Source organism: Tursiops truncatus, chromosome 14, assembly GCF_011762595.2.
Source record: "Tursiops truncatus isolate mTurTru1 chromosome 14, mTurTru1.mat.Y, whole genome shotgun sequence".
Taxonomy (NCBI): domain Eukaryota; kingdom Metazoa; phylum Chordata; class Mammalia; order Artiodactyla; family Delphinidae; genus Tursiops; species Tursiops truncatus.
In genome coordinates this window covers 37349196-37376046 of record NC_047047.1, presented here as the reverse complement: position 1 = coordinate 37376046, position 26851 = coordinate 37349196, and the positions used below count along the sequence as shown (strand labels likewise).

At 43.1% G+C, this 26851-nt stretch overlaps 1 protein-coding gene and 1 non-coding gene across 6 annotated transcripts in view; both read right to left on the bottom strand.

The window, feature by feature from the left end:
- FAM161A (FAM161 centrosomal protein A) overlaps positions 1-20531 on the bottom strand; it is a 31945-nt gene extending 11414 nt beyond the window's left edge. For 3 of the 5 annotated variants that reach the window (XR_012325686.1, XM_073791340.1, XM_073791341.1), the window contains exons 1-2: positions 19960-20531; positions 1540-1796 (exon numbers count right to left, since the gene is read on the bottom strand). Coding sequence is in view for 4 of the 5 variants with exons in the window: in XM_073791340.1 (XP_073647441.1) it covers positions 1540-1796; positions 19960-20148 (446 nt within the window). In the remaining variant the exon portion in view is untranslated. The remainder of the gene's footprint in view (positions 1-1539; positions 1797-19959) is intronic. The other 2 variants (XM_019943077.3, XM_019943079.3) reach the window with 1 other exon arrangement.
- Positions 15934-16040, bottom strand: LOC117307969 (U6 spliceosomal RNA). The gene has a single exon (XR_004521910.1). It is a non-coding gene; the product is annotated as a U6 spliceosomal RNA (small nuclear RNA).
- Positions 20532-26851: the final 6320 nt, after the last annotated feature.

Here is a 26851-nt window from a genome sequence, read left to right as displayed (position 1 = left end):
CGAAGACCCAATGCAGCCCCACCAAATTTTTTTTTAATTGAAAAAAGAAAAGTCTAGATTTTAAAGCCCTTCAAGACTAGCCCCTGCCTTCCTTTCCAGTTTCACCTCTTGCCTCTCCCTACCCCGTCACCATTCTTAAGTGAGATCCAATCACAGGGGGCTTCCCTGGTGGCGCAGAGTGGTTAAGAATCCACCTGCCAATGCAGGGGACACGGGTTTGAGCCCTGGTCTGGGAAGACCCCACATGCCACGGAGCAACTAAGCCTGTGCGCCACAACTACTGAGCTTGCGCTCTAGAGCCCGTGAGCCACAACTACTGAAGCCTGCACACCTAGAGACTGTGCTCCAAAACAAGAGAAGCCACTGCAATGAGAAGCCTGCACACCACAACGAAGAGTATCCCCCACTCGCCGCAACTAGAGAAAGCCCGTGCGCAGCAACAAAGACCCAATGCAGCCAAAAAAAAAAAAAAAAAAAAAATCCAACCACAGGGGACTTCCCTGGTGGTCCAGTGGTTAAGAATCTGCCTTCCAGTACAGGAGGATGCGAGTTTGATCCCTGGTGGGGGAACTAAGACCCCACATGCCTCGTGGCAACTAAGCCTACGCACTGCAACTAGGGAACCCGTGCACCACAACTACTGAGCTTGCGGGCTCTGGAGCCCTCGCGCCATACCTAGAGAAGCCCGCACACCTGCCACGAAGAAGAACCTGTGTGCCACAACGGAGACCCAGCACAAGGAAAAAAAAAAGATCCAATCACGGGAAGTTCCTCACACACACACGGTGATTTCACACGGTGCCATGCCTTGGCACACATGGTTCCTGCTGCCTAGAAGGCCACTCCTTGCTTCCTACATCTGCTTCAGCTATTTCTCCTTCAAGACTGAACTCAGATACGACACTCGATATGCCTGTATCCCTCCACTGACACCTTGACATGATCAACTGCTCTTCCTCTGTCTCTATGACACTCTGTTACACCATGTTGTGTGTTTGGATCTCAGCTAGTCTTTGACCTCCTTGAGGGCATCTTGATTTTGACTCCCCGGTGCCCAGACAAGGTCTGGCACACAGGAGATGCACAATCAGAGCTGACCAACTCAAGTTTCAAAAGAAGCAAGTTTATGGCAAAAATGACTATTTTGAAAACTTAAATCGGATCTATGTCTTAGCTCTGAACCTTCTGTACTATATCTTTACTGAGCTCATATTAATCCACATATTATTAAAAAAGGGCTTTTAAAGTTAAATTTTAATATTCATCATTTGAAAATGGCCCAGACTAAATATTCTGATACATGTCTAAGAATGGTGGGTCAGAGAGAAAAGAACAAAGGGCCACCAAATGACCCACAAGGCAAGAAGCCACCTAACAGGTTGATAAGCCATCAAACAATCTGAATAAAATCTCACCTCTGTATATCATTAAAAGCACAAAGGGATATTTGAAAGAAAATATTCTGAAATAATTTTGTTCTGCACTTTTAAGTATACATTTTACTTTACAGTCCACAAATAACATTATGTACAAACTTACCTGGAAGAGACACTAGCAGCTTCTTCCATGGTGATTGCTAGCTGAACTTCCTTTAAATTTAATTTATTCTGGTACATTTTCTCTAACTTTGCCATAGTTTCCATGTGGGCTGCCTTCAGCTCTTCTAGTTTCCTGAAGTACTCTTCATTAGAGTGGTAAATATCAGAAAGGTCCACAAAATCTTCACAGCTTATACGTTTTTGTTCATTTACCCCAGAAATGCTGGTGTTAAAATCAGCCTGGCAGGAGGAAAAAACCTGTTATATGATGTCTAGAATTGAAAGACAAATTAAGTTGACACTGGTTCCCAATGCTGCTTTTTAAAAAGTCCACTTAAATAGGTTATATGTTATTTGTGGACTATGTACATATAACAGATTATAAGTTACTTGTGGCCTATGCACATTTTCTCCTAATGACATTTTATTAAGAACAAGAGAGAGAGACCGAGTTGCCAGAAAATAAATGTTTAATCCATTTTATAAAGGATGGTTAGATTCCCAGATCATGTACTAACCCATACACTACAGTAGGATCAAGCCAAACCACCCTTTGTAAAGAGCCTCCTTCTGGAGGAGCTTCAAGATGGCGGAAGAGTAAGACGCGGAGATCACCTTCCTCTCCACAAATACATCAGAAACACATCTACATGTGGAACAGCTCCTACAGAACACCTACTGAACGCTGGCAGAAGACCTCAGACCGCCCAAAAGGCAAGAAACTCCCCATGTACCTGGGTAGGGCAAAAGAAAAAACAGAGACAAAAAAATAGGGATGGGACCTGCACCAGTGGGAGGGAGCTGTGAAGGAGGAAAGGTATCCACACACTAGTAAGGCCCTTCGCGGGCGGAGACTGCGGGTGGTGGAGGGGGAAGCCTCGGAGCCACGGCGGAGAGCGCAGCAACAGGGGTGCGGAGGGCAAAGCGGAGAGATTCCAGCACAGAGAACCGGTGGCGACCAGCATTCACCAGCCCGAGAGGCTTGTCCGCTCGCCCGCCGGGGCGGGCGGGGCTGGGAGCTGAGGCTCGGGCTTCGGAGGTTGGATCCCAGGGAGAGGACTGGGGTTGGCGGCGTGAACACAGCCTGAAGGGGTTAGTGTGCCACAGCTAGCCGCAAGGGAGTCCGGGGAAAAAGTCCGGACCCGCCGAAGAGGCAAGAGACTTTTTCTTGCCTCTTTGTTTCCTGGTGCATGAGGAGAGGGGATTAAGAGCGCCGCTTAAAGGAGCTCCAGAGACGGGCGCGAGCCACGCTCTGAGCGCAGACCCCAGAGACGAGCATGAGACGCTGAGGCTGCTCCTGCAGCCACCAAGAAGCCTGTGTGCAAGCACAGGTTACTCCTCGCCTCCCCTCCCGGGAACCTGTGCAGCCCGCCATTGCCAGGGTCCCATGATCCAGGGACAACTTCCCCGGGAGAACGCACAGCACGCCTCGTGCTGGTGCAACGTCACGGTGGCCTCTGCCGCCGCAGGCTCGCCCCGCACTCCGTACCCCTCCCTCCCCCCGGCCTGAGTGAGCCAGAGCCCCCAAAGCAGCTGCTTCTTTAACCCTGTCCTGTCTGAGCGAAGAACAGACGCCTTCAGGCGACCTACACGCAGAGGCGGGGCCAAATCCAAAGCTGAACCCCGGGAGCTGTGAGAACAAAGAAGAGAAAGGGAAATTTCTCTCAGCAGCCTCAGGAGCAGCGGATTAAATCTCCACAATCAACTTGATGTACCCTGCATGTGTGGAATACCTGAATAGACAACGAATCATCCCAAATTGAGGAGGTGGCCTTTGGGAGCAAAGATATATATTTTTTTTAACCTTTTTCTCTTTTTGTGAGTGTGTATGTGTATGCGTCTGTGTGTGATTTTGTCTTTATAGCTTTACTTTTACCATTTGTCCTAGGGTTCCGTCTGTCCATTTTTTGTGTTTTTCTAAAATTACTTTTAAAAAATTTTTTCTTAATAATTATTTTAATAACTTTATTTTATTTTATTTTATCTTCTTTCTCTCTTTCTTTCTACTTTTTCTCCCTTTTATTCTGAGCCGTATGGACGGAAGGCTCTTGGTGCTCCAGCCAGGCATCAGGGCTGTGCCTCTGAGGTGGGAGAGCCAAGTTCAGGACACTGGTCCACAAGATACCTCCCAGTTCCACGTAATATCAAATGGCAAAAATCTCCCAGAGATCTCCATCTCAACACCAAGACCCAGCTTCACTCAATGACCAGCAAGCTACAATGCTGGACACCCGATGCTAAACAACTAGCAAGACAGGAACACAACCCCATCCATTAGCAGAGAGGCTGCCTAAAATCAAAATAAGGCTACAGACACCCCAAAACACACCACCAGACGTGGACCTGCCCACCAGAAAGACAAGATCCAGCCTCATCCACCAGAACACAGGCACTAGTCCCCTCCACCAGAAAGCCTACACAACCCACTGAACCAACCTTAGCCACTGGGGACAGACACCAAAAACAACAGGAACTACGAACCTGCAGCCTGCGAGAAGGAGACCCCAAACACAGTAAGGTAAGCAAAATGAGAAGACAGAAAAATACACAGCAGATGAAGGAGCAAGGCAAAAACCCACCAGACCTAACAAATGAAGAGGAAATAGGCAGTCTACCTAAAAAAGAATTCAGAATAATGATAGTAAAGATGATCCAAAATCTTGGAAATAGAATAGAGAAATTACAAGATATGTTTAACAAGGACCTAGAAGAACTAAAGAGCAAACAAACAGTGATGAACAACACAATAAATGAAATTAAAAATTCTCTAGATGGGATCGATAGCAGAATAACTGAGGCAGAAGAACGGATAAGTGACCTGGAAGATAAAATAGTGGAAATAACTACTGCAGAGCAGAATGAAGGAAAAAGAATGAAAATAATTGAAGACAGTCTTAGAGACCTCTGGGACAACATTAAATGGACCAATATTCGAATCATAGGGGTCTCAGAAGAAAAAGAGAAAAAGAAAGGGACTGAGAAAATATTTGAAGAGATTATAGTTGAAAATTTCCCTAATATGGGAAATGAAATAGTTAATCAAGTCCAGGAGGCACAGAGAGTCCCATACAGGATAAACACGCCAAGACACATATTAATCAAACTATCAAAAATTAAATACAAAGAAAAAATATTAAAAGCAGCAAGGAAAAACAACAAATAACACACAAGGGAATCCCCATAAGGTTAACAGCTGATCTTTCAGCAGAAACTCTGCAAGCCAGAAGGGAGTGGCAGGACATATATAAAGTGATAAGGAGAAAAACCTACAACCAAGATTATTCTACCCAGCAAGGATCTCATTCAGATTTCAAACTTTTTTTTTTTTTATTTTGCGGTACACAGGCCTCTCACTACTATGGCCTCTCCCGTTGCGGAGCACAGGCTCTGGACGCGCAGGCTCAGTGGCCATGACTCACAGGCCCAGCCGCTCCGTGGCATGTGGGATCCTCCCGGACTGGGGCATGAACCCATGTCCCCTGCATCGGCAGGTGGACTCCCAACCACTGTGCCACCAGGGAAGCCCCCTCATTTAGATTTGATGGAGAAATTAAAACCTTTACAGACAAGCAAAAGCTAAGAGAATTCAGCACCACCAAACCAGCTTTACAACAAATGCTCAAGGAACTTCTCTAGGAAGGAAACACAAGAGAAGGAAAACACCTACAATAACAAACCCAAAACAATTAAGAAAATGGTAATAGGAACATGCATATCGATAATTACCTTAAATGTAAATGGATTAAATTTTCCAACCAAAAGACACAGACTGGCTGAATGGATACAAAAACAAGACCCGTATATATGCTGTCTACAAGAGACCCACTTCAGTCCTAGGGACACATACAGACTGAAAGTCAGGGGATGGAAAAAGATATTCCATGCAAATTGAAATCAAAAGAAACCTGGAGTGGCAATTCTCATATCTGACAAAATAGACTTTAAAACAAAGACTATTACAAGAGACAAAGAAGGACACTACATAATGATGAAGGGATTGATCCAAGAAGAAGATATAACAATTGTAAATATTTATGCACCCAACATAGGAACACCTCAATACATAAGGCAAATACTAACGGCCATAAAAGGGGAAATCAACAGTAACACTATCATAGTAGGGGACTTTAACACCCCACTTTCACCAACGGACAGATCATCCAAAATGAAAATAAATAAGGAAACACAAGCTTTAAATGATACATTAAACAAGATGAACTTAATTGATATTTATAGGATATTCCATCCAAAAACAACAGAATACACATTCTTCTCAAGTGCTCATGGAACATTCTCCAGGATAGGTCATATCTTGGGTCACAAATCAAGCCTTGGTAAATTTAAGAAAATTGAAATCATATCAAGTATCTTTTCTGACCACAACGCTATGAGGCTAGATATCAATTACAGGAAGAAATCTGCAAAAAATACAAACACATGGAGGCTAAACAATACACTACTTAATAACCAAGAGATCACTGAAGAAATCAAAGAGGAAATCAAAAAATACCTAGAAGCAAATGGCAATGAAAACACGACGACCCAAAACCTTTGGGATGCAGCAAAAGCAGTTCTAAGAGGGAAGTTTATAACAATACAATCCTACCTTAAGAAACAAGAAACAACTCAAATAAACAACCTAACCTTACACCTAAAGCAATTAGAGAAAGAAGAACAAAAAAACTCCAAAGTTAGCAGAAGAAAAGTTATCATAAAGATCAGATCAGAAATAAAAAGAAATGAAGGAAATGATAGCAAAGATCAATAAAACTAGAAGCTGGTTCTTTGAGAAGATAAACAAAATTGATAAACCATTAGCCAGACTCATCAAGAAAAACAGGGAGAAGACTCAAATCAATAGAATTAGAAATGAAAAAGGAGAAATAACAACTGACACTGCAGAAATACAAAGGATCATGAGAGATTACTACAAGCAACTCTATGCCAATAAAATGGACAACCTGGAAGAAATGGACAAATTCTTAGAAACGTATAAACTTCCAAGACTGAATCAGGAAGAAATAGAAAATATGAACAGTCCAATCACAAGCACTGAAATTGAAACTGTGATTAAAAATCTTCCAACAAACAAAAGCCTAGGACCAGATGGATTCACAGGCGAATTCAATCAAACATTTAGAGAAGAGCTAACACCTATCCTTCTCAAACTCTTCCAAAATATAGCAGAGGGAGGAACACTCCCAAATTCATTCTACGAGGCCACCATCACCCTGATACCAAAACCAGACAAAGATGTCACAAAGAAAGAAAACTACAGGCCAATATCGCTTATGAACATAGATGCAAAAATCCTCAACAAAATACTAGCAAACAGAATCCAACAGCACGTTAAAAGGATCATATACCATGATCAAGTGGGGTTTATTCCAGGAATGCAAGGATTCTTCAATATACGTAAATCAGTCAATGTGATATACCATTTTAACAAATTGAAGGAGGAAAACCATATAATCATCTCAATAGACGCAGAAAAAGCTTTGACAAAATTCAACACCCATTTATGATAAAAACCCTGCAGAAAGTAGGCATAGAGGGAACTTTCCTCAACATAATAAAGGCCATATATGACAAACCCACAGCCAACATCATCCTCAGTGGTGAAAAACTGAAACCATATCCACTAAGATCAGGAACAAACAAGACACGGTTGCCCACTCTCACCACTATTATTCAACATAGTTTTGGAAGTTTTAGCCACAGCAATCAGAGAAGAAAAAGAAATAAAAGGAATCCAAATCAGAAAAGAAGAAGTAAAGCTGTCACTGTTTGCAGATGACATGATACTATACATAGAGAATCCTAGAAAAGCTACCAGAAAACTACTAGAGCTAATCAATGAATTTGGTAAAGTAGCAGGATACAAAATTAATGCACAGAAATCTCTAGCATTCCTATACACTAATGATGAAATATCTGAAAGTGAAATTAAGGAAACACTCCCATTTACCACTGCAACAAAAAGAATAAAATATCTAGGAATAAACCTACCTAAGGAGACAAAAGACCTGTATGCAGAAAATTATAAGACACTGATGAAAGAAATTAAAGATGATACAAACAGATGGAGAGATATACCATGTTCTTGGATTGGAAGAATCAACATTGTGAAAATGACTCTACTACCCAAAGCAATCTACAGATTCAATGCAATCCCTATCAAACTACCACTGGCATTTTTCACAGAACTAGAAGAAAAAATTACACAATTTGTGTGGAAACACAGAAGACCCCGAATAGCCAAAGCAATCTTGAGAAAGAAAAATGGAGCTGGAGGAATCAGACTCCCTGTCTTCAGACTATACTACAAACCTACAGTAATCAAGACAGTATGGTACTGGCACAAAAACAGAAATATAGGTCAATGCAACAGGATACAAAGCCCAGAGATAAACCCATGCACATATGTTCACCTTATCTTTGATAAAGGAGGCAAGAATATACAGTGGAGAAAAGACAGCCTCTTCAATAAGTGGTGCTGGGAAAACTGGACAGGTACATATAAAAGTATGAAATTAGAACACTCCCTAACACCATACACAAAAATAAACTCAAAATGGATTAAAGACCTAAATGTAAGGCCAGACACTATCAAACTCTCAGAGGAAAACGTAGGCAGAACACTCTATGACACAAATCACAGCAAGATCATTTTTGATCCACCTCCTAGAGAAATGGAAATAAAAACAAAAATAAACAGATGGGACCTAATGAAACTTCAAAGCTTTTGCACAGCAAAGGAAACCATAAACAAGACAAAAAGACAACCCTCAGGGGCTTCCCTGGTGGCGCAGTGGTTGAGAGTCCGCTTGCCGATGCAGGGGACGCGGGTTCGTGCCCAGGTCCGGGAGGATCCCACATGCCGCGGAGCAGTGGGCCCGTGAGCCATGGCTGCTGAGCCTGCGCGTCCAGAGCCTGTGCTCCACAATGGGAGAGGCCACAACAGTGAGACGCCCACGTACCGCAAAAAAAAAAAACAAAGACAACCCTCAGAATGGGAGAAAACATTTGCAAATGAAGCAAGTGACAAAGAATCTCCAAAATTTACAAGCAGCTCATGCAGCTAAATATCAAAAAAACAAACAACCCAATCCGAAAATGGGCAGAAGACCTAAATAGACATTTCTCCAAAGAAGATATACAGATTGACAACAAACACATGAAAGGATGCTCAACATCATTAATCATTAGAGAAATGCAAATCAAAACTACAATGAGATATCATCTCACACCGGTCAGAATGGCCATCATCAAAAAATCTACAAATAATAAATGCTGGAGAAGGTGTGGAGAAAAGGGAACCCTCTTGCACTGTTGGTGGGAATGTAAATTGATACAGCCACTATGGAGAACAGTATGGAGTTTCCTTAAAAAACTAAAAATAGAGGGCTTCCCTGGTGGCGCAGTGGTTGAGAGTCCGCCTGCCGATGCAGGGGACACGGGTTCGTGCCCCGGTCCGGCAAGATCCCACATGCCGCGGAGCGGCTAGGCCCATGAGCCATGGCCGCTGAGCCTGCGCGTCCAGAGCCTGTGCTCCGCAATGGGAGAGGCCATAACAGTGAGAGGCCCACGTACCACAAAACAAAACAAAACAAAACAAAAACTAAAAATAGAGCTACCATACAACACAGCAATCCCACTACTGGGCATATACCCTGAGAAAACCATAATTCAAAAAGAGTCATGTACCAAAATGTTCATTGCAGCTCTATTTACAATAGCCAGGACATGGAAGCAACCTAAGTGTCCATCAACAGATGAATGGATAAAGAAGATGTGGCACATATATACAATGGAATATTACTCAGCCATAAAAGGAAACGAAATTCAGTTATTTGTAGTGAGGTGGATGGACCTAGAGACTGTCATACAGAGTGAAGTAAGTCAGAAGGAGAAAAACAAATACCGTATGCTAACACATATATATGGAATCTAAGAAAAAAAAAAAAGGTCATGAAGAACCTAGGGGCAAGACGGCAATAAAGACACACACCTACTAGAGAATGGACTTGAGGATATGGGGAGGGGGAAGGGTAAGCTGTGACAAAGTGAGAGTGTGGCATGGACATATATACACTACCAAACATAAAATAGATAGCTAGTGGGAAGCAGCCAGATAGCACAGGGAGATCAGCTTGGCGCTATGTGACCGCCTAGAGTCGTGGGATAGGGAGGGTGGGAGGGAGGGAGACGCAAGAGGGAAGAGATATGGGAACATATGTATATGTATAACTGATTCAGTTTGTTATAAAGCAGAAACTGACACACCATTGTAAAGCAATTATACTCCAATAAAGGTGTTAAAAAAAAAAAAAAAAAAAAAACTCTTTCTGAGTGTAGGTTTACCTGAGACGAAGAACATAGTTCCTCGGGCTGCAAACCAAGCAACCGTAGCCCACAGCTGGGCTCTGCACTGTGGGCCCCCAGGGTGGGTGTTCCAATGGAGAGAAGAGCGGGGAACAGAAAAGTCAGGGGAATGCAAGAATGGAGGGAACAAGGTTCTCAGGGGCTCATCAAGGAGCCAGGGAAAAGCCCTCCAGGATGTCCGCAGGGGTACGGTACGGGAGGCGGGGTGGGGAGGGCGGGTACCTCAGGAGGGAGTAGGAGGGCCTGGGAGGAGGTGGGAGGGACTTCCGGAATAGCCGCTCCCGTGGGCACCAAGAGCAGTAGCTCCCACGGTGACGGGGACTGTGGGGTGACAACAGAACAAGAACACATAGGGTGGGTATTCTATATACATGCCTAGAAGGGCATGACTGATCTTTTCCCCTCATTCCTTTCGCATACCTTTCAAAGTTCTTTTAACTGAGGCAGCTAAAGAGGTAAAACCCCATATTCTCCACAAATAAAAAAAAATTATATTTTCTCAGGTGAGAAACAACTGAAATTATTTATGATACTATGCATAAAAGGCTGCTGACCATGGCGTTAAATTTAGCTTAGTGCCTGAAACAGACTCAAAATGGAAAAAGCATATTTGCCAATGGAAAATTAGAGATCCAATCTGATAAGACTCTAGAAAATAAATCTGAGTAGTGTCTCCCAGGAAAATTCAGAAGAGTCAGTTTTAAATAATATTTATAGATATAATATTTTAATGGGCTAAAAACAGTGTACAGGAGGCCAGTGTTTTACCACTTGGGATAACTTAGAGAAAACGAAGGAAAACAAGTTTCCTTCAGTAGAAACAGTGTGCAGAAATTTATTGCCAAATAAATTGGAGAATTGCTTTATGAGTCATACAACTCAATTAAGAGAATTTTCTGATATCTTTTGCTGTTCCTGTATGTGTTCTTCACCATTACCTTCTTAGCTGTGGGAACAAGTACTTTGTTAATTTTGTCATTCATTCAATATTTAGAGACACCCAGCACTCAGCTAGCTGCTGAAAGATACAAATCAGATGAAAACTCCACCTTCGAGAAGCTTCCAGCTAGTTTAGGACAGGACATGTAGATAAATAATTGATAGCAGACTCTGGATGAGACAGAACTCCTGATTCCTGCCCACGAGTTGCTCCCAGCTGAGCAGGTAGACAGATGAGTGACCATGTATGTTACAATATCAGAGACCATGAGAGCTCACAGAAGGAATACCTAATTCTGACTGGGGGAAAGAAGAGACAAAATTTGCAGAGGTGAGCCAGACGGGAGACATAAGGCTGGATAAGGACAAAGTTTGCCAGAGCAGGGAAACAGTGAAAAACAGAGAAACTGAGGCACAGTGCTAGAACATTCATCATGTTACTTCATGATGATGCAACTGGCAGGTACTCTGTCCTCGGTGAGGAAACTGAGGCTCAGAGGAGTTAGGTGACCTGCCTACAGTCACACAGCTAGTAAGTAGAGCTGGGATCCAATCCCAAGTCTATTAGGCTCCAAAGACACACCACACTCCTCCCAAGGGCAGGAGGGTTTTTAGCCACAAGAGGAAGGAACAGGCATGCTGTGCTCGGAGAGAGGTATATAGTCTGAGTGGGGGTGGGGAATAGGGCATATGGAGCACAGGAGGATGGGAAGCAAGGTGAAAAAGGCATGTCAAGAGCCCCAACCAAGGGACCTCCTTGGTGGTCCAGTGGTTGAGAATCTGCCTTCCAATGCAGAGGATGTGGGTTCGATCCTGGTCAAACTAAGATCCCACATGCCATGGGGCAACTAAGCCTGGGCACCACAACTAGTGAGCCCACGTGCCACAACTACTGAGCCTGTGCTGCACTACAACTAGAGAGAAGCCCACGTGCCACAACGAAGAGCCTGTGCACTGCAACGAAAGATCCTGAGTGCTGCAACAAAGACCTGACACAGCCCCAAATAAATAAATATTTAAAAAAAAAAAAAAAGCCCAACCAAGAGTACCAAGAGTCCAGGGGGTCAAGCCACAGGCAACAGGAGCCTTAAAGGATGTGAGCAGAGGAGAGACATGGTCAGTAACACTCAGAAGGACTCTCTGGTAGCAAGTGAGGTGTAGTGAAGGGAAGCAAGGTTGGCGGCAGTTCATGGGCTACTGCAAGGGTCCGAGTTAGAGGTATTAAGGGCAGAATTAGGGAACAGCACCAGGAACACAAGAAAGGAGGCTACCTTGGGAGATTTAAGAAGCTGAATCATCAACTTGATAATAGCCTGGACTGTGGGCAAGAAATTGAAAAGGTTTCTGTTTGGAGTGCTGTATGTCTAGGTAGATGATGGGGCTTCCATTCATTAATATAGGGAATACAGGGAGGAAGAGTATTTTAGGGAAAGGAAACTAATCTCTGTTTTAGACACACTAAGTGTGAGAGGATAGTAGGGCAGCCAAATGTATAGGAAACAGGGGGGAAAATAGGTCTGGAGACCTGGTAAGAAGGCTGGGCTGGAGATGGAGATATGGGAGCCAGCAATGCACACAGAAGTGCAGGTGCATCCTTGGGTGTGGATAAGGCTGCCTGTGGGCAATGAGAGGCAAGAACCTGAGGATGGAAATGTTGGCAAACACCAGCATCTAAATAAGCAGTGACAGGAGGACTAACATGAAATGGACAGTGGTCATGAGAGATACAAAGGTCTAGTTGAAACTGAGCAGAACCCTGTGGGGTCCTCCTCAGCACAGAAGTCTTTCTGTGTCCCCATTTCAAAGGGCAGATTCAAACAGTAACTAATTCGAGGAGTGAGGGAATGCAGAAACAAAGGAAAAACAGTCAAGAAACAGTAGTGGAGGAAAGCGGAGGGTCCTGGTTCCTTCTCAAGGGATATACATAACAATCTGATACGAATCTCTGAGTTCTTCTACAGGAACTAAGACCCCCACCCAGGTGGAGGATGGTAACTTTAGGCTAAGCCTAAGCACATGGCCCCAGACTGGCTGGAACCAGAAGGCTGACGACTGAGATTCCTGGAACACCACCCTGTTACCTCCCCATCAACCAATCAGAGAAAGGTTACACACCCTGCAGCCCTCCCCCCTAATTCTGCCTATAAAAACTCTTCCCCATCAGGGGAGTTTGGGCTTTTTGAGCACAAGCCGCCTATTCTCCTTGCTTGGGGCTGCAATAAACCTTTCTCTGCTCCAAACTCCACTATTTTGGTTTGTTTGGCTTCACTGTGCATTGGGCACACAAACTTGAGTTCAGCAACAAAGTGATAAGGGTATTTAAAAAAAGGGAGCTTTGGGCTTCCCTGGTGGCGCAGTGGTTGAGAGTCCGCCTGCCTATGCAGGGGACACGGGTTTGTGCCCCGGTCCGGGAAGATCCCACATGCCGCGGAGCAGCTGGGCCCGTGAGCCATGGCTGCTGAGCCTGGGCGTCCGGAGCCTGTGCTCCGCAACGGGAGAGGCCACAACAGTGAGAGGCCCGCGTCCCGCCAAAAAAAAATAAAAGAAAGAAGGGAGCTTTGGTTTGGTTTGAGTTTGGAAGATAAGGGGAGGCTTCCTAGAGGAGGTGATATTTGGGCTGAGTCAACGAATGGAAGAATCTGGAGGATCATGGAAAGTATTATATATGGGGAAAGAGGGAACAGGCACTCCAAAGGAAATGACGTTAGCAAAAGTGTTGGGGATGGGGGCGGTGGTGCGTGGTGGAAAGCAACGTGCACACAGCTGCAGGCTAAAAGGAAAGTAAAAATGCATAAAGCAATTTTGGGAAGCAAGCCTGGAAAGGGAAGTTAGGGCAAGCAGGCGGTGGTTTCTGTTTCTTGTCTACCACTGGCTCCTGACCACTCACGCGTCACCTGGTTTCAGCCCCTTTACAACCCTTCAACGCTGAAAGGGTTTGATGAAAGTTAAGTAACTTTTCAGTTTGGAGCGTTCTCGTGGCGTGGGGAAAAGATTACAGACGTGGTGTCAGCATTCTCATTCATGCCTAGGTTCTGCACTTCTTAGCCATGTGACGTGGGCCCTAGCCTTTTGAACTTCAGCTTTACGATACATAAAGTATGTGAGCCAGGTGTTAAACTGGTGTCTCAGCTCCAAAGCCGTGCTATGTGATGCTGGGCTTGGGACTCTGCAAACCGCATTTCCACTTTGCCAGCTGCTTCCCGCTAGACTCTGCTAACAGTGGGGCTACAGGGAGACTGCAAGGCTGGAGGAAGAAGCAGGGACTTATTCCTTCCTGTTAGTTCTCCATCTGCTAATCGCTTGTACCGCCCCAGCAGGGTTCCTCGTCCATCCTGGCGGCAGGAGCTCATACTAGCAGAAGCGGCGGATTCCAGTTTGCAGTTTTTCCGAAGCTCACAGAATCAGCAAGATCACTTCAAGGGCTTACTGTTCCCTCTCTCTGCCTCCAGATATCTGAACAGCCCACCTGCTCACTCCTTCAGACCTTCACTCAAAATGTCATCTTCTCAGCAAGGCCTTCATTGACTACCCTGTTTGAAATTACAGCCTCTCCCCTGACTCACTGTCAGCCTCCCTTTGCTGCTTTCTCTCATAAGTACTCACCACCAACTGATATCTCTGCTGATTTGTGTACTGGATGCCTGCCCCCACCAAAAAGTGAGCATCACAAAAGCAAGCGTTTGTGTGCTTCGTTCAGTTGTGTCCCCAGTGCCTAGAAAAGTGCCTGGCCAATGGCAGACGCTCAATAAGTATTTGTTGGATGAGCCAATGTCCAGCTAAAACAATATTAAGTTTCTCCCAAGGGAAGAGGACAGGTATTCCCTCATAAAGACTGAATCAAAGAAATATTGGCTGCTTAAGAGTGATATCCTACTGAGTATTAAGGAAAGGGCTTATTTTCCAAAAACTACCATTGAAACAGAGTGGATATTCCAAAGACTCGCTTTTAGGCAAAAGCATCCACGTGCTCTCCATTCATTCTTTTAGAACATTCCTTAAAACAAGGCCTTATAACAATCATTTTCACAGAAAGGATGAAGTTTATTTGAACCTGGAAAAACTGTTTGAAAAAGATATAGAAGGGGGCTTCCCTGGTGGCGCAGTGGTTGAGAGTCCGCCTGCCGATGCAGGGGACACGGGTTCGTGCCCCAGTCTGGAAAATCCCACATGCCGCGGAGCGGCTGGGCCCGTGAGCCATGGCCGCTGAGCCTGCGCATCCGGAGCCTGTGCTCCGCAATGGGAAAGGCCACAACAGTGAGAGGCCCGCGTACCGCAAAAAAAAAAAAAAAAAAAAAAAAAAAAAAAAAAAAGATATAGAAGGATGAGTAGCTTCTGAAGAGATGTGGCAAATGATAATTATACTTACGCACTGATTTTGCACAGTATCCATTCCATTTCAGCTTAATACTGGTAACACTAGCCTGAACTTTTCGGATAAACTGATATCACAGTGTTTTACCCAAAACAGATAAATGGTTAGTAAGCAACTTCCAACTCTAATTTCATCTTAAATTGTCTCCACACAGAAGGAAACATTTAGTAGTTCAAATAATCTAGGCCAAGGACATTATTTTCCAAGAACCTAAAATAGCACCCTTTCCCTTTAATTGTTGAGCTTTCTGTGGAATGTTGTTGTACATGCAGCCACTAGATTACAGGATAATCTTCCCTAGATTGGCTTGACCCAGTTAGATGATGTCTCCTTCCAACACATGTTGCTTCATTAGTAATCAGCACTCATAATTATTTGTGTTACAGTCGATCTACTATCATCTACAATTATGGAATTTTTATTTAAAAAGTTTTTTGCATTAAAGGGATTTGTAAGGAATGAGGCAGATCTAAATGTACATAAGAGAAAAAAAGCAAGTGGCAGAACAATATGTATCTATAAAATGCTACCATATATTAAAATATGTACACAGGAGACAGGAAAAAGCCCAGAATATATATCAGTTTCAAAACAGTGGCTACTGATGAGGAGGGAGGGGGGAACCAGATTTTCTTTTTGAGGGGAGAAGTGTTAAAAGGGCCTAAGCCTTATTATAACATTTTTTTTTAACGTCTTTATAAAAATATGGAACACTTCACTAATTTGCGTGTCATCCTTGCGCAGGAGCCGTGCTAATCTTCTCTGTATCGTTCCAATTTTAGTATATGTGCTGCCGAAGCAAGCACGATATAACATTTGAAATTTTAAAAGGAGAATGTGTTCATGTATTACTTCTATAATTAAAATGTAACTTTAAAAAAGAAAAAGAATGTTTTGTGAATATTAATACTAAATTTAAAAATGAACAATTTCTCATGGCTACTTGGTCTGCCTGGTACCTCCCGTGCTCCTTCTGGAAGTGGCTCTCACACTGCCCCAGAGATCCTGCCTACCTGTCCCTTGCTCTTCTACCTGCTCCCACCCCGACTCCAAACTGCCCATGATAATTCCTTTATTTCTTCAGTAAAAAAAAAAAACCGTCAGAGGGAAGTTCCCTCATCTTCCCATCTACAAAACTGCCTGCCTTTGTGCCCCTTTGCTCCTTCCCTCCTGCTTCGGGGATGAAGTGTCCTTCTCTTAGCAGCATTTGCCCCTTTCCCTTAGCATTGAAACCAATGAATTGGAAACTTCCACACCCCTGCAATAATTCTTCTACCACTGTAGCTGGTCTTAATCTCTTTTGCCCCCTTTTTCTCTACCTGTTAAATGTCAAGGGTTTTAAGAGTTCTATACTAGGCCCCTTCTCTTCCTTCTCTGAAGTCTCCCCTTAAGTGACTTAATCCAGTGCTTCAAAAACGCTGAAAACTCCCAGATGGAGATTCTCCATCCCACACCCAACAGGACTACAGTTTCATAGGCCCAACTGCTTCCTACATCTTTCCACTTGGTAGTTTCACAGGTATCTCAAATTTACCATGTTCAAAACTGAAACCTTGATTCCCACCCAGCCCCTGAATCTATTCCTCCCCAAGTTACCCACAATTCAGTAAATGACGTTATCTTCTGTGCAGCTGGTCAAACCAGAAACGTGGGAATGAGCATTCTTGACTTCTTCCTTGGCCTTCATATCCAATCTAATCTAAGTCCTATGCAATCTGTCCATTTCTTGCCATCTCCCCTGGGCTCTAGGTCCAAGCCACCACTTCTGGCACCTGAATTACTGCAAAAGCCTCCTACCCAGTCTCCTTTCTTTGTCAAACCCTCCAATCATTCTCCACAAAGCCATCAGAGTCAGCGTTTTAAAATGTAAATAGGAACATGTCAGATCTCTTAAAAGTCTTCAAGGACCTCTCACTGCACCTGCAATAAACACTAAACTCCTTACCTTGGTCTACAAGACCCTCCTTACCTCTCCAACCTCATCCCCTCCCCTCTCCCCCTCTCTCTTCTCCAGTCCCATTGGCTTTCTTTCAGATCCTTAATCACACAAAACTCTCTCTCTTCCTATCTTTGGGCCTCTGCATAAGCCACTCCCTTTGCCTGGAATGCTTTTCCCTCCCCCACTCTTCAAATGGCTGCTCTTTCTCATCAATCAGGCATTGGCTTAAATGTTAACTCACTGAAATAGGTTCCTTCCTATTTCTTTTTTTAATTATAGTAACCTGTTCATTTCTTTCCCAACATTTCCTGTCTTATAATCATTTGACTGTTCATTTTTTATTGTCTAACTTCCCCATCAGAATGGAAGCACTCTAAGGACATGAGCTATGTCTGCTTCATTTACTACTGAATAGTCTGTGACTCGCACTTAATAAATGCTCAATATTTGTTGAAAAATAGAAGGCCATCCCATTAGGAAAGTCAGTGAAATTTTAACTGTGAATTATAGAATAGTGCTTTACCCATGTCATCATCAACCCCATAAAGGTCTATGAACTGTTATCTCCAACTGAGGCTAGATTCAAGAAATATGGCTTAGTGCCCTATATGGGCACAGAGTCCTGCAAGGGGTATGCATGGAGCCGGCGGTGGGGCGGGGGTTGCTTTGGCAAACCAAAGGACTTAAAGGGGCCTACTGTGACAGTTGGTTCTCTAATCAATTTTGTGTGGTGATTCTGGTAAGCTGAGTTTACTCCATCTTATAGATGATGAAGTTGAGACAAACTAACCTTTAAAAAACCAAGGTGGAGGGACTTCTCTGGTGGTGCAGTGGTTAAGACTCTGTGCTCCCAATGCAGGGGACACGGGTTCGAGCCCTGGTCCGGGAAGATCCCACATGCTGCAGAGCAACTAAGCCCGTGTGCCACAACTACTGAGCCCATGTGCTGCAACTACTGAAACCCGCGCACCTAGAGCCTGTGCTCTGCAACGAGAAGACACCACGAGAAGCCCGCACACTGCAACAAAGACCCAATGCAGCCAAAATAAATAAATAAATAAAACAAATAAATAGAAAAATAAAAAACCCAAGGTGGAGACCAAGCCAAACTGTGAAGAAGGCAAAGCTTGGCTCCTGCACTCTCCTTGGCTTTTCAGTGCTTTGTCTGCCAACCCCATGTCCTCTGACCATCAGGCCTTCTACAGTGGCAGCTTATCCAGATTTGCTTTTGGATCCTTCAAGTACAGTGGTCTCAAAACAGTGTCAAACTCCAAACTTAGCTTCCTTTTTTTTTTTTTTCAGTAGGACCATGCCCCTTGGAAATTAGCTCATTAAACTAACCTCTCCTAAGGTGACGTTTCTCATACAGATCTGCAGTTAACCAGGACACTCTGGACGTATACCTGTGACTACAGAACTGACTGCTTCCTCCACCACAGCAAGCCAAAGTAGAACTTAATCTTTGCGAGAGTTGTTCAAATAACAGTCCCACTGGCAGTTGTTATTATTATTACTAATTTATACAAGCTGTCCTTTAGCTATAACATACTCTCTCATTTGGTTATCATAATAGCCCAGTGAGACAAGAAAGAGAGACAGTTATTATAGTTCTTTTACAGATAAGGAAACTGAGATTGAAGGAAGTTACTTCTGAATATCAACTAGCAAATGAACAGATCCTAGCCCAGGACTCCAAATCCTTTTTCTCCATTCAAATCTTTTTCCAACATCAGTTTGCCTCCTTCGTTGGCTCCTGAAATTTGTGTTGAGGAGAAGCTTTACCATGAATGAATCTGGTCCTAGGTCACTGACCCTGGTTCATGTTCAGGGTCTCAATCTGCCTTACTCTGGATAACCTCAAGTAGTTTATCTGTTGGTAAAATACTGCCCATAAAAGGTGTTGCTACAGATTTTCTCATTAACAGTTTTAGTGTAGATTAAAGAGATTAGAATTCCAAAATATCCAGTAATTTCTATTAGCCCTAGACCACAATGATTTGAATCTGAGAAGCTTTGGACAAATGGTATTAAGAATCTTTAACTGGGGTTAAGGAGGTTTATGTCTGCAGATTGCTAGTTAAAATTCAAGGTTCCCATCTTTTAAGTGAATAGAGCCGATGGCAGACTTGACTCTCTACCTGGTAGACAGGTGGTCACAACACATTTGACACTGAAAATTGATCAGTGAAAAAGCTGTCTCACCCCACCCTTAAGAGCCGAGTGGAAACATTGGAACCTCGGTAATTTGTTTCTCTGGAAGCTTAACTATATTTGTCTGATTTACCCAGCGAACTCTTGCTGGTTTTAAACATCATCTCTCATGTTCTGTATTAAAATGCACTAATAACCAAGACATCAAGATGACAACAAAACACACCTGACAGCACAGCTGATTCACTTGCGTTTTATGGGTTATCCTCTATGGATAGAACAGTTTTCCTCAAGTTGAAAAGAAAAAGAAAAGCAAATATCTACTCCCAACAGATGCTGGGGCATAAGGAGTAAAGTTCTGTACTTTTCACTCTCTGGAAACAGACTAACGTAAATGCTCTCCAAGAAATTTTTACAACAATCTCTTCAGTTAAAGTTAAAAGACTTTTCAACGCCTTGGTTTTGAGTATTTTCCGTGGGAGCACAGAGAACGTGGTGGGCCAGGCTCACCGGTAGGGAGGGATCTGGACAGGGCGCGCGTTTCCCAGCCCTCGCCTCACCAGCGAGGTCGCCGACCAGCCTCCAGCTGCACCCCCCCGGGCCTAGCCCCAGCCCACTTCCCGCCCCTGCATTACCGGCGCCCGCGCCAGCTCCGCTGCCTCTTCCTCCTCCTCTTCCGTCTCCTCCAAGGCCGCTGCCGCCGCCGACAGGGACTCTACGGGGTCTTTGCGTTCGTAATGGGTGACCCGCGCTCCGGTGCTGGGATTGACCGGGGTTTGGAGACTGCTGGCCGCCAGCTTCGCTGCTCGGTGCGAGGCGGCCATCACCACGCCACCGAGGCCTGAGCGCCCGCGCTGGCCCGGGGCGTGGAAGCCGGCGCGGCCGTAGGCGCCCGATGGCTCCTTGCTTGGGGAGGTGGTTACTAGGGGTCCGGTAACTAGGGACGCTACAGGTGCCGCTAGGGGCCAAAAGTCACTCAAAACCGGCGCCCGCTGCGGGAGGCCCGAAGTGGGGGCCTCCTGGATAGCGGGAATCAGTATTGAATCTTTGCTGGTTTAGAGGGCTGGTGGGCAGAATAGGGCACCTCTTCCCCTCCTTCGCGCTTCACTGCCTAAACGCAGGCTTCTCACATTATACTAATGAAACGACACGTTTTGTGAGTGAAAAAGCGCATTTTTATTCATTGAAATAACCTGTTAGGAGGAGACGGCGGCGGCAGAGGAAAGCTGGGGATGTTATCACGTTGCGGCCTCAGGACGGGAAGGTTTGCAGGCCGCTACCCAACATGGTTCCCCCGGAAGCCAGAGAATGGGAGTCCAGTACCTTCTACTCTGATTGACTTGAGAGCTAGCAGAAATCGACCAATCCGGAGGAGGCTGCTAGCTATCTCTTCTCGGCTGACCAATAAAAGCCCAGAGTTGGGGGGAGCCTGGTCCACCCACCAGTGAGTGAAAGTGCAAGTGTATGGACCGCGTGTTTGCTCCTTGGGTTGCTCAGCTTTATAGTGGTGGGGGTCGGAGGGCGAGAGCGCCCAGCAGTAGCCACAGACAAGTGTCATCTCCATCTCACCCCCATCAACATCTCCCATCTGGGATGTGGGTGCTTCAAATGACGCCTTCCCCCTACACCACGCGCCTGGAAGAGAGGCCTAGCTTTAAAATAGCAGGCGTGGTGCAGTCCAGGCACCTGATACCTAAAGCCCCTATCTCCTGAGGCTGAGGCTGCAGCAACCTTCCCCTCCCTATTCTTCAGCTTCCTCCCGCTCCCTGCCCTACAACCTGCCACCGCCACCACAAAAGTAGAGTATGCAGTGTGCGATGTCTAGAACCCTTCTCTGAGATCTGAGCCCTTTATACCAAGTCTTTCTTGTTCGCTGGTCTGGAGTGTGAGAACTTGCAAAATCCCCTATTCCCTCACCTTCTTCAGGCTGCTCTTTGTTTTGACTGAGCATTTGCTTCGACCACTGGAACAGATGCTGGCTGGATTCTGAGCAGAAGCCAGAGTTGGAAGCCCATGAGGTATGGATGCCCCAAGTGACCGGAGAAGGGACTTCCAGTCATTTGCATGCAGCTAGTTCTGTGGCTGCACGTCCCCCTCTTGGGATTCGTTTTAAGTCCGACCCAAAACCAGCAAGACAGGTCTACGTGCTGAAGCACTGCAAATGGAAGATTAGGCTAGAATACGATAGAAGGAATGAGTGTGGAGGACACATTGTATGTGTTTATAGACGAGCAGAAAAGCTTCCACTCATCAGCAGTATTCTAAATTTGCAGATATATTTTAAAAATTGTTTTAATTGAAATATAGTTGATTCACAATGTTGTGTTAGTTTCAGATGTACAGCATTCAGTTATATATACATAAATTTGCAGATATCTAATAATATAGCCTCAAAATATATACAGCAGAAATGGACAGATCTACAAGAAGAAAATGACAAATCTTACATCATCATAGGAAGAATTATTTTTGTATTGAGATGTAACATACACAGTGCAATGAATAGATCTTAAATGTATAGTTGGGAAACCTCCCTGGACGTTCAGTGGCTAAGACTCTGTGCTTCTATTGCAGGGGGCCCGGTTTGATCCCTAGTCAAGGAACTAGATCCCACATGCTGCAACTAAGAATTCACATGCCACAACTGAAGATCCCACATGCCACAAGGAAGATCCTGTGTGCCGCACCCAGCACAGCCAAATAAATAGATATTTTTTTTAAGTGTACAAAAAAATATATAGCTGGATGCGTTTTGACAAATGCGTACACTCATGAAATCATATTAAGAGATAGAACATTTCAGTCATCCCAGAAAAATCCCTTGTGCCCCTTCCCAGTCTGTTCCCCATTCCACATTCCCTTGGCTGTTATAGAACTTCATATAAATGGAATCATACTGTATGTACTCCTTTTGCTCTTAACTTCTTTTGATCAGCATACTGTCTTTTGGGGATTCATCCATGTTGTATATATGAGTAGTCTGTTCCTTTTTAATTGCTGAATAGTATTCTTTGCTGAGATAATAGTTTTCCAATACTGGAAGAATTTTCCTCATTATTTTGTGCTATTCATAATGTAACAGTTACAGTCAAGGCATACTCTTAAATTTAATCCGTGCCATTAACATTGTCTTTATCACTTTCTTAAGTTTATTCACTCACCTATTGTTTCCATTTTTTCAGCTGTCAGTTTGGGTCCTTCAGGAAGATGATACCAGGAAGGAGTTAGAAGTGAAAGAGAGTTATTGGGGGAAGTTCCTGTGAAAGACAAAGGGATGGGAGTAGGAATGTTTTCAGGACAAGATATATTCTGACACCTTAGAAAAGAGAGGGAAAGGAGAATAATTGTGTAGGTGAAGGTTGAAACTACAGTGAAGGTCTGAGAAAGTCTCAGCCAGGTAAAAAGAGAACTCCAGCACAAAGATTGCTCATAGAGCAGACATGGCCAGACCCTACCAGCCCTGCCACCTGAATCATTGGCTAGCACTCCCTCTGAAGAGCAAGTTCTCAAATGGAACACTGTGAGAAAACCCTGAAGTGCTGTGGTTGCCGGCTGTTAGCCAGTGTTACGCTGGTAAATGTTTGATGACTGGCTCTCTGGGAGAAAGTGTGTGTGTATGTGATTGTACTTATAAATTTTAGTAATATAAAGAATTGTAGCACACAACTTATAAATAAAACATACTCTTTACTGTAAATCCCTCACAACTGATTCTCCCAGAGTACTTTCATTGGTTTTTGCTGAACTCGTATCTATAGCCAACCTATGGTTGCAACTGGTGAATGTAGTTCCAGCATGAATGCTGGTTGATATTTTTGTTTATATTAATGACTAAGATGAAAGTGAAACAACCAACATGTATGTCAGAATTTCACTTGTCTGCCAATGTGTGAGTAACTTTTTTGCTAGAATAGATAAATACTTTTCTAATACTAAAAGAATTTTCCTTAAATTTTTGTGCTGTTCACAATGTGACAGCTACAGACACCACACACTAAGTTTTTTCTGTATTATTAGCATTTTCCTCATTGTTTTAAGTTTAAAAGCCAACCTGTAGCACTCACTGATTTCCATGATGTCAGTACCCTCGCCAAGGCCAATTTCAAGTAACCAGTGTGACATCACTGAACATGAACTTGGGGAATGATGCCCAATAGGACACCATTATATAGTTTTTCCACCATACAGATAGAGTAGATGCAAATAATCTTGAGAGCCTAAGTATAAGTAAAATGTAGTAACAGAAGAGGAAGTGAAGAGTTTTGAGAAATTATCTCTGTTTTGAATATAATTTATTTAATTACAATTTAGCAAAACTTAATTTTTAATAATGGCTGTGTTTAACAAACAGTTTGCAAATACCCTGAAATTTTTACAGTCAGGTCTTGAAAGCCAGTACTAACAGGCCCCTGCACACTGCTGTGTCAATTGACTACACTCCTCACAGCAGAGCCTGTCTTTAAAGGAGATCTAAGCAGGTCAGCTAGTTGACTACCACATTTGCTATTGTGAATAAAGCAGCTATGAACAGTCCTGTAGTGTCTTTGATACATTTGTGTATACATGGAGGCATATAGAAGATTTGAACAGCACAATTATAATTAGGTAACATATGTCTATTAGAAAATATATTTTTTCTAATATGTATATAAATATATTTTATATATTATATTATAGAAATAAATTTATATAAATATATATATAACAATTGGAGAATATATATTATCTTAGGAACATTATAAAAAGAAACCACAGCACTCAGCCATAAAGCTAGCCTCAACAGACTTCAAAGGATTAATATTATACAGTTAACATTCTCTGATCACTTAATGCAATTAAGTTAGACATTAATTTTTTTAAAAAACTAGAAAAGGCTTTCAGTTTGGAAACTCTAAAATACTTCTAAAAAACAATCTATGGGTTACAGAAGAATTAATGACAGAAATTATAAAATATATAGTAAGTATATATACCTAAATTATATATGAAATAAATATATTTATTAATATATTAATATTATGTTCCTTAGAAACCACTTAAATGTATATTAAATAAATAGAAACCATATATTAATTATATTTAAATTTACATATTAATATACAAATGTAATATTATATAATTATATTCATTTGTGATAGTATATTAATGTATTTAATAAAATATTTTAAGTGGTTTTTAAGCCATGTGTTAGAGTAATTTTTTGGGAGGGAGGGCTGCTCTGCATGGGCTGTGGGATCTTTGTTTCCCAACCAGGGATCAAACTGGAGCCCTCCGCAGTGAGAGCACAGAGTCCTAACCACCAGACCTCCAGGGAATTCCCTGGAGTAATTTTTTTAATGCAGAAATAGATAATTTGAACACTGGATTATCAGATAGCTTCCAAAATTCTTCAGATGACTCTAATCTTTTACAGGTTGGAGAACCAAGGCTCTAATTCTTCTCTAGGATACCTAACTATTTGCTCAGTTCCATTTGTTCTCTGGTCCTCTGGCTCGCTGCTGTAGTACCAAAGTAGCATCTCTTGTGCTAAAGCAATACTGCCTACACCCACAGAGGCTCTCGCCACTTACACCACTTCCAGACTCAGATGAAGCACTGAGCTTTTGCGCTTCCCCAGCAGCTGACTGGAGGCACTGGGCAAGGATCAACGTGCTAGGATAAGCTTTGACCAATGAGAGATGTGAAACTGGCAAATATATTTCTTTCCCTTCCTTTACCTGATAGACTCTTATTCTAAGGCAGGATGATTCTATGGAGACTGTCTGGGCAAGTCACTGATGACAAGAAACCGATCTTTTTTTTTTTAAAGAAATGGCCAGCTTAGTAATTCATACCTTTGTATTTGTTTTCCATCTTTTGCTGTCTCATTTCCCTTTCTTCTACATTCTTGATGTCCTGGGATTGAATGACCCAATAAAATATTAGTAGATTTTTTAAAATAATAAAATAAAAAATAATATTACATAAAATATATATGTAACATATATTTATATAATGTATAAATTAACATATAATTTTATAATATAATTATAATACAGGTGGCTTCAAACCACTTAAAATGTATTAAATATATATATGTATGTGTGTGTGTGTGAGTGTGTGTGTATATATATATATATATATATATATATATATATATATATATATATAATCTCCCATGCACCTTGGGATAGGGAGTGTTCTCAGAGCAATATGACTCCTGGATTCTTCCACAGAACAAGTGCAGGATAAGATCATTGGTTCAACAACAAACTACTGAAGTAGCTGAAATGTGCAGAATGCTTAGAAAAATAAGGCAGACATGAGAAAAATAAATTTTGAGGTTCAAAAGCCTTGGATAACAAAATGAGTTACAGAAATCCTTGGGTTTAAAGAGAATGTTATGGGACTTCCTTGGTGGTGCAGTGGTTAAGAATCCACCTGCCAATGCAGGGGACATGGGTTTGAGCCCTGGTCCAGGAAGATCCCACATGCTGCGGAGCAACTAAGCCCACGCACCACAACTACTGAGCCTGCGCTCTAAAGCCCACGCACCACTACTGAGTACATGCGCTGCAACTACTGAAGCCCACACGCCTAGAGCCCATGCTCCGCAACAAGAGAAGCCACCGCAATGAGAAGCCCACGCACTGCAACAAACAGTAGCCCCCACTAGCTGCAACAATGAAAACCCAACGCAGCCAAAAATAAATTTATTTTTTAAAAAATAAAGAGAATGTTATGACTGAGTTTAGTCAACCAACTGGAAGTGAAGGGCTGAACCAAGATGGAAATTATTCTTTGCATCTGAAGTGTAGTACCATCACCTTATTAGGTCACAACAGAGTGACCCAGTGTGGCTCTGGCCCAGTTCTCTTGGCTGTTTTTGGAGAATCCAGGCTCTAAAATGATGCGAATCAACCAAACTGGCGTTTTGAATGAAAAAAAAAAATTCTACAGAGTTTATGGGAGAACTGTGGCCCCTCCACAAGAAAATATCGCTGGAATCCCTTTCACTTTCCTAGACCTGAAGAAAGAAGAAAGGAAACAGACAGATTGAAGAAAAATTGCCACCTATGAAAAAAGCAAGACAAAGAAAAGAGAGATAAAGAAGAAAAAGAAAGCAGTAGAGAGAAAAGGTAGAGATCTTGAAGTCTAAGAAGACTCCAGTCCAGATCTCCTACCCTAAAAGACAATCCTGCCCAGTCAGGACAGAGAGAAAGCACAATCATGTTCAGCCTTTCTCATCAAAGAACCAAGAGCCAGAGTCCTTCCTCTGCTCCAGAAAAGAACACTCCAGCACTCCCGGAACCTTCAGTACAAGTGACCACTTCTGACACTTAGTGATATCCTGAAATTTCCCCAGCCTGAAACTGTACCAAAGCTAAAGGACATTCTCTGGAAAAAAAAAAAAAAAATTCCAAAAAACAAAAGGAATAGGGGAAGAATCAACCAAAATCTCACGCTGCTTCTCATACTTGATCTTGCTGGCGCTACAGATCCCATCAAGATCATATTCACCTAGAAGACAGCTAAGCCCAAGGAGGC